Below are 12066 nucleotides of genomic sequence, written 5' to 3'. Positions count from 1 at the left end.
CCAAGCACAACCAGGCATTGGTTGGTGTAAATAGACTCTGCCAACAAAGCAGACTATTTGCACTTAGTCTAAATATACACTCCAAAAAGAAAAAAAAAAGAAAAACATTGTTGTGCTGGGTCATGACAAAATCTTGGTATGTCAGATTACCGATAGGCCAATTCATGTAACATTTCCACTTAGCATTTCAGTTTACATTTTTTAATGTCTGAATCTTGAGTGTGCAAGACTTCCGGTGTCATTTGCTTCCAGCTGTTCAAAAAAACTGATTTATTTATGCTACCATTTACTGCACTTTGTTATTCTATTAGTATGTACCTATAGCAGTTAATCACTCAGATGTCTTGCAATTTCACAGAAAATAGCTTACATCCATGTTGAAAAATAAGGTGGATATAAGACAACAGTAAATGATTGTTACAGAAATACTATGTGTCCAGTCCAAAACGAAATGAATATGCAAGATTTACATCATATGAGGCTGATCAGTGAGGAAGATTGTGTTGGACGATGAAAGAAGAGAGAGGGGGTGCAAGGTGGAGATGAAGAGTCTTTTATTAATGTGGCTTAATATTTAAATGCCAAATCAGAAGTGGCCCATGAGAAGAGAAGAAGTGGCCAAGAACACAGAAATCACAACTACATATATCTCCCACGCTGTCTGCTCAAGCATTAGCATACTTCCCAGTTCCTGATGCACCATGTACTGGTTTATCAGTTCTTAACAGGAACATAGGAGCCAGTTCAGCCTTGCTTATAAAGCTACGGATATATGTTACACAGCATGAGAAGATTGAAAATTCATTAAGGTTCCCACAATTGCCTATGCTATTCAGATTCTGTTTTTCTTTTTTCTGATTCATAAGTTCTTCTCTTTAGTAGGTCATCTGCTATTTGCACAATCTGTGTGAGAGCCATCAGTATCAGAACCTGTATGTCGTCTTTTGTATCGATTTCCTCATGGTAGTTCTTCACAGGGAAGATGTGGTTCATAGGGACACTAACCAAATTAGAGCACTGCTGCATCTGTGGAAGGAAGAACACAGGCTGAATGTTTTGGGGGGTTGTAATAAATACATATATGTGTGTGTGCGTGTGTGTGTGTGCGTGTGTGTGTGTGTGTGTGTGTGTGTTTGTATGTGTGTACCTGGTATTTATCACGTTATGGGGACCAAATGTCCACACAAGGATAGTAATACCAGTAAATTTTGACCTTGTGGGGACATTTGTGAGGTCCCCATGAGGAAACAGGCTTATAAATCATGCAGAATGAGTTTGTAAAAGTGTGCACAGTCTCCTTTGGGGGTTAGATTTAGGTGTAGGGCAATAGAAAATAGGGTTTGTACAGTATAAAAACCATTACGCCTATGGAATGTCCTCATAAAACATGGAAACACAACGTTTGTGTGTGTGTGTGTACTTGTTTTTGCTACATTGTGGGGACCAAATGTCCCCACAAGGATAGTAAAACCTGACCTGCGGTCCCCACAATGTTAAAAAATGATTAAAAATAGTAAATGGTGTTTATCTGAGAGTGTAACGATGCAAACATGTTTTCTGTTTTCTCAATTATTATATATACAGTATGGTGCAAAAGTCTTAGGCCACTAGTATTTTCACCAGCTAAGTTATTTCTATCTTTTGTATCAGTAGAAAAATATTGGTTTACATTTCCAAACATTCTGTTTGCCATTAATTGTAATAATCTAGTGAGATTTTTGTTTGCATAAGGAGACTGACAACAGCCAGTGCTCCACACTGATCTGATTTCATCATCATCCAGTCTTCCTGGAATGACATGAAGAAACTGAACAAACTGAAACAAAGTAAATCCAGAAGAACTGTGACAATGTCTCCAAGATGCTTCAAGAGACCTACTTGCAAAGCTACCTGAAAAATTTTACGCAAGTGCATGTAGGGCAATAGCTGCTGTAAACGCAAAGAATGGTCACACCAAATGTTGATTTCATTTAGTTAATAGAAGGTAATTGATAAAGAAAATCTATTTATGACAGCATCCTCATTTTATAGCATTTTTACACAAGTGCCTAAAACTTTTAACAGTGCTGCAGCTTTGCAGGTAGGTTTCTTGAAGCATCCTGGAGACTTTGTCACAGTTCTTCTGGATTTAGTCTGTCTGAGTTTGTTCTGTTTCTTCATGTCATTCCAGAGACAGACTGGATGATGATGAGATCAGATCTCTGTGCAGAGCACTCGCTGTTGTCAGACTCCTTGTGCAAACAAAAATCTCACTGGATTATTACGATTAATGGCAAAATGAATGTTTGGAAATGTAATCTGATATTTCCTACTGACACACTACAGCAAAAGACCGACTTTAACCGACTTTAAACCATTTTTTAGCTGATGAAAATACTAGTGGCCTAAAACTTTTGCACAGTACTATATATATATATATATATATATATATATTTTACATACATACATACATAATCATAATAATAATACATAAAGAATTAGAAAGTAATATCTCATACTTAAGTAAAAATTACAATGCCAACTGCTCTTCAATTCTGAATAATATCCTTCTAGTTACCTCATTGATGTATGTGTGTTGGCTTGTGTCTTCCACTGGTTCTGACGTATCTGATGTAATGGTATCAGATCCTGATTCCTACAGAAACATTGCCAACCTTGAACAGCTCTAAGAGCAATTACATATTACTACAGTATCAACGCAACTTGCTTAACATACCTGAAATATTTCAGCCAATGGTATGATGTAAAGTCTACTTTTCCCAATCGCTGTCTTTAGTTCTCTAACGGAGGCAACCTGAACTTTTTTGAGCTTCTTGCCTCTGTCAGCCCTGGCTAATTCAAAGCCAACCAAGTTCAAGCTGACTTGAGGGTAACTCTGGCATATGTACTGGTTAAATTCAGCTAAACTCCAACTGAGCTGAATTTTGGAGAACTGATTTTGCTCTGATTCATGCACTGGTCTAGCGTGTAGCGACTGGTTGTTTTAAGTCTCCCCCGATGTGGCCTCACGATATGGCGGCGCCCCCTTGTTTACGTCCTAGAATGCACTGCACAGTGACGTTGGTTGCCAAGCCCTATATACACACACACACACACACACTATAATGAGTGTTGAATATCTAGTTAATTTTCTTATATTGAATGCAAAATTCTTCAGTCATAAGCAAAAATGGCTTAAATGTCCTGTCTTTTCCCCTTTTTCTTGCTGAACTTGATTCTTTCATTTCATCTCTTAGACTCACAACTAACAAAAAGAGTGCCAAATTTTTGTTGCATTATGACAACTTTTCTAAAAGAAGGTAATTTATTTCTATACTTTTCTTTTCTGTATAGATAGTGCCATAGTTTGATGTACGCAAATCCAGAATATAGATTTTCTGTCTTTTTCTCTGATTGTTCCTTGTAGGAATTATCAGTGTCCAATGTCCCTGTTCTTGTACGTTTTACAAGTTCTGGAATTAAAAAATAAAATAAAAATAAAAATAAAAATAAAAAAACACACACACACTTTAATGAGTTAGTTTTGTACTTTCTGCGAGAGAGTGCCCTCCAGCTTCGAGTATGAATGAAACATGCACTGCAGGAGAGTGTTTAGCACTCAGTATTGTTCACATCTCGAAATAAATGTCAGGTCAAGCATAGACTGCTCTGTTTGCATTTAAATCTAGATTTATTCACACAAGCCCTTGAAAATCTCTACCTGAACACTCCCAAAAAACTATGGTGGACGAATTGTACGTTTCATTAAAAGTATGGTGGACACATCCCCTTCGTTTTTTACGGCAATGGGCACTCTACAACTCGCAAAACTAACTTCATCATTATATGGCAAACAACAACCATTTATTTGTATGGTATTAATCATAATTGCAACAGAATTCACTTATTAGGCTACCATGAGCCTGACTGGCAAGTAGGTGGGCCCAGGCTACACGACAGATAAAACGTTACATACAACACTTAACATTATAGATTTTTAAAAATGGAAATAAATACAAAATAAGGTGACAAATAGTAAAAACCATTATTTATCCACTTGTTTACTTACATCAAATCGAAGTGCAAACACCCGTCTGATTTTACTCCTGTTGCAATTATTTGTACAGATTCAGAAATAATGAACCTCTACCAAATCAACTGTTAATGCTAAGCAAACACATAGAGTGCTGGAGTAATGTGGGGAAATATAAAACTAAACGCACCTTCATTTAAGTTTAGGCCATTGAAGTCTGATCGAAGGTGTAACAGAGTGAGTGAGACGAGAGGCGAGCGGATCCATCTGCGAGCTTTTATTAATAGGACGAGACAAAAACTTGGTCGTACAGGCAGGGTCAAACAGTAGCAAACAGGTATATCACAGGCAAGACGTAGAGAATAATCCAAGAAAACGAGCAAGAGTCCAGTAGGCAGGCGGCGAGACAGTCGAGACGAGATGGCCAGGCGAGGGAACTAAACACAGGGAACTAGGAACAAGGAAACTAGGGAACGCTAACAAAATAATAACAACAACAATACTCCGTGCTTGCATGGGGAAAGACCGGCGCTTTATAGAGCTGCTGATTGGTCACGGGTGCTGACGCAACCAGCGCGATGGATACTGGGAGATGTAGTCCGGGGTGTAATGCAACAGTCAGTGTGTGATAAGGTGAGAGTGACATCTGGTGGTGAGCGGACCGCGGAACACTGACCAGATTCGTAACAGAAGGATTTATTACAGTTAATAAATCAGTTTTCCCGCCTGCCAATTGAAGCTACGTCACGCCGTGTTGCATGCTGGGGCGCCGCCATTCCAGGAGGATCCCTCACCCGCCCCTCTGCTGCAAATGTTTATCCATTTAAGAGATTGGTGGGGGTAAATCACTTAAAGATCCATAAGACAAGAAGAAGAAACCAGCGTACTTTTTTTTTTTAAGTAAAATATTCACGTTCTTCATCGTTTCGCTTGCAATTTTATCGCTTCACGTGATAATTAGATTTTTTTTTTTTCACTTAAAGTTTTGTATAATATGGTGTAATTAGCGTGAAAACAGTGCCGCGCGGTGGACGCACACCAAATAAAAGTGTGTTCAACAAGCTGTCAGAAGTTCATCCATTTCTTTGTTCGAAGCGTTTCAATGATGGAGTGTAATTGTTGTCATTATGATTTTTTTTTCCATGGCCACAGAGGAGACTCAGAGATTGTGGGTCACAGCAGACAGACAGACACAGTTTTTGTTTATATATTTATTTCAACAAATGTCATCCAAAATAAAAACCCTGGGAGCTTGTTAACAGTTTAATAGCATTTTAAAATGCTGGTTTAATGTACTAAGACAGTGATGCTAAAAGACACGCAGAGCCCAGAATATTAACACCACAAGTTTAATTAACACCTGAAATGTTTTACTCTCTTTAGAAAATCATCATCATAAGGAAACACTTAACATGACTTATACGTTCAGACACACTGTTATATTTAAAGTTCATATTTTAAGCTTATCTGTTTTTCTGCACATGGAATGCTTTATTAGTAAGGCGTGTACAGAATGTGCACTGCATTGTTTAGTTTTCTCTCAGAACGTTGATCTAAGTTACTATTGCACTTTTTTTCACATTCATGACAGAACATCAAAATACTGTCCTAATTTTTTTTTAAATACTGTCCTAAAGCTTCACATTCTCAGCCAGATGAATATGCATGAGGCGCAATTACCATAATGAGGTCGTGTTGAATAGAGAGCTCTACAATGCAATTCTTACTAGTAAGAATCGCTTTTGTAGAGCTCTACTATTACATTTTTACTAGTAAAAATGCAATTACACAGCTCTACAACTGCATTCTTACTAGTAAGAAATACAGTTAGTGAGTTCTCTAATACAATTCTGACTAGTAACTAGTAATTGAATTAGAGAGCTCTGTAATTGCATTCTTACTAGTGACAATTGAGATAGAGAGCTCTACAATTGAATTCTTACTAGTAATAATTACAATTAGAGAGCTCTTTAATGCAATTACTACTAGTAAAAACTGAATTAGAGAGCTCTTTAATTCAGTTAGAGAGCTCTCTAATTCAATTGTTACTAGTAAGAACTGATTTAGAGAGCTCTTTAATTTAATTACAGAGCTCTGCAATTAAACATATCTTTAATAGGTTTTTTTACTAGTAAAAATTGAATTATAGATCTCTGTAATTGCATTTTTACTAGTAAGAATTAAATTAGAGAGCTCTCTATTCGGAATTGTTACTAATAAAAATGTAATTGAAGAGCTCTCTAACTAAAATTATTACTAGTAAAAAGTAGATTTGGAGAGCTCTCTAACTGGAATTGTTACTAGTAAGAATTCAACTGTAGAGCTCTGTAATAAAAAATGAATGGAAGTCAATGGAGACATATGACTAGTAAAAATTCATTTGTAGAGCTCTCTAATTATAATTGTTACAAGTAAGAACTGAATTAGAGAGCTCTCTAATTGGCATTGTTACTAGTAAAAATGTAATTATAGAGCTCTCTAATTCAGTTATTACTAGTAAAAATGCAATTACGACGAGTTACACTTAGAATATTTTAAGCTAAAACAGCTTGCCATAAGCTACAATTTAACCAACTTATGGTCCTGTTTATCCCAGATGTGTTTGCCCAGGACAATAAAAAAAGAAGCTCTGAGTGACCAGCTACCTGACTTTGCGTACATCATTCCACCATCACCAACACAGTCACATATCTATCTAGTTACAATTTATGTACATTGTTTGCATCTTATATGATTTTTTTCTTAATATACATTTTGGATTTTACTTTATGAACATTACTAACTATAAGTAATATCTCAGTTTATAGTAAGGATCAGGTGTCAGGAGAGATCTGCATTTCAGGTCAATGAGGAAGTCAGAGAAGCCGCATAGTTTGGGAGTAGGAGGACACAATCAAGACTTTAGCTAAGCAAAGTTAACGTTTTAAATAGAGATGCACCGATCGACCTGTGTTGTGCCAGATGTTGCTTGTGCAGCCTGCCTTGCCACAGCAGAACTGTTTTGTGTCTCCGAGCAACACAGCGGTGTTTCCTTACTGAATTAATCCATGTTTTTAACAAGTCAGTGATTCAGTAATCCATTCATAAAGACGTGAATTTCTGAATAAATCTAAAAGTTTGAAGGAATCTGTTTAACTCACTTATTCAAACAGCTATTTGCTGCCACCTACTGGTTTGGTTTAATTTATTTTCATTTCATTGCCTAAAGGTGTAGAAAACACACACACACACACACGCGCGCGCAAAACCACAGAAGTGGCAAATAATCATTTAATTTTGTATTTACACAACATCACTGTACAGGAAATGTTTAACACTGTATCAAAGTTATTTATATTTACATATTTACATTTCTGCATTATAAATGTTCAGGTATATTTACATGTTTACATTACTGCAGTGCAAATGTTTAATGTTATTTATATTGTGATGTTTCCAGGGAATATCCTACCTCGGTACTAAACTACCCAAGCCACATTTTCACCATCATAATAAGCCAAATCCACTGCTAATGAAACAGCTCTCACATACACATCACTGTTTTGTGTGGGGGCCCCCTACTGCCATGGCAATTTCTAAACATATGATACGTGCAGTTTCACACTTGCTCAGATGTTGCAAAGGTCACAAGTTCAACCTGGAAACTGCAGCATCACCCTGAGTATCACACATTCAGACTGTGCAGACACATTATCTCTTTAGTTGCAATCAGACAAACCCATTCTTATCTTAATTACCTTTCATAACGCCTCTACTATCTTAAGCAAAGCATTTTTTTCCTATACTGCAATATCATACTTCTGCAATTAAATGCAACATATCTCTTATAGCTAAGAAAAGTAAAATACAAGCAATCATCTTTTTAGGAGGTCCATCTGCAACCATGTTGCAAATGCATCTCCTTTACAATATAACAACATTTTGTTTGAGCTGTTCTCACCTCTCACACACACTTTACATTTTAATAACCCTTAGAGGTGAGAGCAGTGGTTTGGAGTCTCAGTGTTTCCAAATCATCCACAACAGAATTCAATTCAGAATAAAAATCATTCAAAGCAATCATTTCCCTCATCAATTTTATTATCTTCTTGTTTATATCTCCTTATTTTCTGATCAATCGAATCAATTCCCTTAGTTTAAAAATCATCCTCTGATGCTCCTACGGTTTTCTCTCATCCTTGCCTCTGACGTTTCCTCCTTTCCTCTTTCTTATTCCGCTTGATTTGCTGCTTCTGTAGCATTTCTATAAACAAATTATGTAGGTAAATTGCAGGTTTATTTGTTTACATTACTGCAGTGCAAATGTTTAAAGTTATATATATAATATATAATATATATATATATATATATATATATATATTTATTTATTTACTTACATGTTTACAGTACTGTATTGAAACTGTTGAATGTTTATTATATTTAAACGTTTACATTCCTGCAATGCAACATTGTATAAAATAATTTATATACATGTTTATATTATTTATTACAAAGATAAATCTAAAATCATCAATCTCCAGCAAATGTTATCTTGTTTTTAATCCTTTGCCCAGGCTTTCACTAATATGGGCCATTCTGGTAATTACTATAATGTATAACTATATAATACTATATGTAATACTTAAATTACAATTCGCTGTTAAATGAATCTTATGAAAGAGTTTTGCCGCTAGTATACTTTGCTATAGAATGCGCTATGCGGAAGTACGTGCGTTCGTGAGTCAATTTCAACTGAAACAAGAAAACAAATCATCGATCAATGACATATCGATCAGCCGCGCCCATTTTTTTAAAAGTGCCAATAGCATTTCATTTATATTTGCTTTGCCAGTCGGTAAAGACGCATTTGACAGCTAACGACAGCCACAGTCTAATAGATTACCCTCTAGATTCAATATCAAACTCCTTCTAAAACAAAACAGTGTTCATAATCATGCTGTGGATGTGTAGTTTTGAGTGTTTAATATGTGCGGACTCGCGCATTTCATCCGCCCCCTGTGATCGCGTCTCTGGACCGGAGCCAAAGTCCAGAGTAGACTGTGCGCGCTGCTGCGGTTCGCCTGACACAACGCGAAACCAGACCTCGTTTTCCCCAGTCGAAAGCATACTTTGAACAATACATGCCCTTCACCATACAGAAAATACTAACACTGTGAACAAGTGACCGATCTCAGCCGCAGCTTCAACGTCTATTTATTGTGTAGGGGGCGGGACGTTTCGGATTCTAGAGCACATTTGATTGGATGGAAAGTTTTTTTTATTTTATTATTTTTTTTATTATTATTATTTCAATGCCATGAGAACATGAGGTATTACATTTTCATGTCAAATTACAATAGCTGCGAGAGAAAAGGAAGAAAAGAAAAGAGAAAAAGGAACATTACATAAAAGTCAATGCTTTCAGAGCATTACATGTTTTCAGTGCTTTTTGTTTGTTTTTAGATTGTTCCAAAGATTTACATACAATGTAGCCCCGTCCCCTTTTAGCGTTTCATTTATATCTGCTTAATCATTGGCTTGGTTTATCAGTTCTTAACAGAAACATAGGAGGAAACTGAGCCTCGTGTATAAAGCTACTGTTATGAGAAGAATGAAAATGCGTTAACACATGTTCCTACATTGCCTATGATTTCTCTACTGAATAAGATGCAGTTTTTCCTTTTTCCAAATCATATTTTCTTCTCTTTAGTAGATCATCTGCTATTTGCACAATCTGTGTGAGAGCCCTCAGGATCAGTACATCCATGTCATCATTTGTATCGATTTCCTCATGGTAGTTTTTCACAGGGAAGATGTGGCTCATAGGGACACCAACCGAATTAGAGCACTGCTGCATCTGTGGAAGGAAGAACACAGACTGAATGATTTTGGGGTTGTAATAAATAAACAAAAATATGCTCTAAAACATATTTGTGTTTGTGACATGTTAGAAATCTATAAGTGTGTGTCAGTGGAAAGACTGAGTGGAATCATCTGTTTATTTGCCTACCCATTCTAATGATTTGCAGCAAATATTTTAAATAATTCATTTATTATTATTATTATGTTGTAAAGCCCTAGACTGGTAAACAAAACCACAAACAAAAGCCAGAGGACTGACACCACAGTCTGTATCTGAGTTCCAGTGGGGATCTGTAATTACCTTCTCTTTTATCTTCTTGCTAGTGTAGATTTTTCTTAGATCTTTTCTGACTAGTGGGCATATTTCATCCACCTTCGTCATGATGATTGCCTGAGGAATTTCTGTTGAATGTGAACATAAATGTAAATATTTATTCATTGTGTGACGTTGCTTGAAGTCTTTATACATTCTGCATCATTTTGCTAGATTTGTGTGACATGAAGAAAGTTTAAACACATTAATGAGTCTTTTGAATTTATCATTATTTTATTAGATTTTTACAAATTATTTTAATGTATTGCTGTTTCACTCACCCAGATCACTGGCCTTCTGTCTAATATATCTCATCTTTTGAATGACTGATTTCTCCATCATTGACACCTTGTCGGCTGCTATGACGTAGACCAGACAGTATGTCAGATCCTCAGTGCTTGTTTTACTTCTGCAGTCCTCTTTTTTAGAAGAAATAACTGGATTAAACTGAATTTAAAAAGAAAGACAAAGAGGTCATGTATCTTCATCTCTTCATATTAGGGATAAAAGGGGAACAGCACCATTTAATAATTCTACAGTGTCAATGTGTTGTTCGAATAACATTTGAATCATTTCACGAAGCCACTTTAAATCTGAATAAATGAATAGGCAAAAGTTTCCTCCTCACATTGTGTCCTTCCTTAAGGAGACCCTCAAGGCATTTGGCGATGTCTTCTTGATGTGCACCATGTGATTCTCCGGCTTCTAAGCCCATGATGTCATTGAAGACAAAAGGCAGGGCTGATTCTCCATCTCTTATGTAATAAGTTCTGTACTGTAGATAAATGCAGAAGTAGAACAATAAAATAAACAATGTGGCTATTTCAAATATATTGGATATGGACACATACAAAATATTTGGGCACATAAAACAAAGCATTTGGGGGGTTCATGATGACTTATTTTATTTGATTCAATCAATTGAAGAAAAATACAAAAATCAAAAAAAGATCTGCACGCCAAAACAAAATTTTGGTCTGCAAAATTGGATTGCTTAAGTAGCATTTTAAGAGTGTTTATAAGAGTGCTGAACGCTGTTTGCATCACATCGCTTGTCTGAGGTTGTGATCAGTCTGTGGGGATTCCTCAGCATCCTTTTAAACACAGGTGTTGTAATGGTGTTATTGTTTTTTTGTTGTTGTTGTTTGTTGTTTTGTGACAGCAATATCATACAATTGTGTTTCCTCAATAGGTTCAATGTCAAATGTTTCTTTGAAGAGTGTGTAGCCTACATAATTTATTAAACCATTTCATTTTAAATGAAAACAAATGGTTCATATACTTACTGTTTTTGTAAAACTTGTACCAGTATCAGCATCAGCAAGGGCTTCTGATGTGATTCTTCCTTGAAAAGCACTATTGACTGTGTTGATGAAGCTGGACTTTCCTGCTCCAATTTGTCCAGTCAGCAAGATCCTGACGTACTGAACATTTGCATCACTCAGCTCAAGTTCTTTGAGGTTTTTCTTCAAAATTTTTTTATTTCTGTTTAAAAAGGGGCCTTTTTTTTTACAAAGCAGTGTTGAAACTACACACTTTTGCTTGTATAAATAGGTTGTCATTTTTATTTTATTTTATTTTTTTAAAGAATATTTTTCCACTTACCCCCATTGTGTTTTCCTCCATGGTTCATCAAATTCTGTAATAGAGATGACATGATTAATGCAAAATAAAAGCTAGATAATTAATGGAAAGTCCATTCAGTATTCACTCAAAACCGTAATCAAAATATTTCAAAAAATATTTCAAATGTCTTCCTTTACAATCAATGTCACACTCTAAAAAAAGATGGTTCTTGAAAGGTTCTTTACATGTAGTAATGGTTCTATATAGAACCACAGCATCCTGAAGAACCCTTTTTAATGCTGAATTGTTGTGCCTGTGTGCGTGTGTACTTGTT

General features: G+C 35.9%; 1 protein-coding gene across 1 annotated transcript; it reads right to left on the bottom strand.

The window, feature by feature from the left end:
- Positions 1 to 9493: 9493 nt before the first annotated feature.
- Positions 9494 to 11646, bottom strand: LOC127157182 (interferon-induced protein 44-like). Its single transcript, XM_051100420.1, has 5 exons — positions 11453 to 11646; positions 10795 to 10941; positions 10448 to 10613; positions 10155 to 10255; positions 9494 to 9848 (listed from the first exon to the last, which is right to left on the bottom strand). The coding sequence occupies exons 2-5, from the start codon at positions 10879 to 10881 to the stop codon at positions 9636 to 9638; spliced, it is 567 nt and encodes a 188-aa protein (XP_050956377.1). The 5' UTR covers positions 10882 to 10941; positions 11453 to 11646; the 3' UTR covers positions 9494 to 9635.
- Between the last annotated feature and the right edge of the window lie 420 nt (positions 11647 to 12066).

This window comes from Labeo rohita, unplaced genomic scaffold (genome assembly GCF_022985175.1).
Source record: "Labeo rohita strain BAU-BD-2019 unplaced genomic scaffold, IGBB_LRoh.1.0 scaffold_100, whole genome shotgun sequence".
Classification (NCBI taxonomy): domain Eukaryota; kingdom Metazoa; phylum Chordata; class Actinopteri; order Cypriniformes; family Cyprinidae; genus Labeo; species Labeo rohita.
This window is presented reverse-complemented; position numbering and strand designations above follow the sequence as displayed.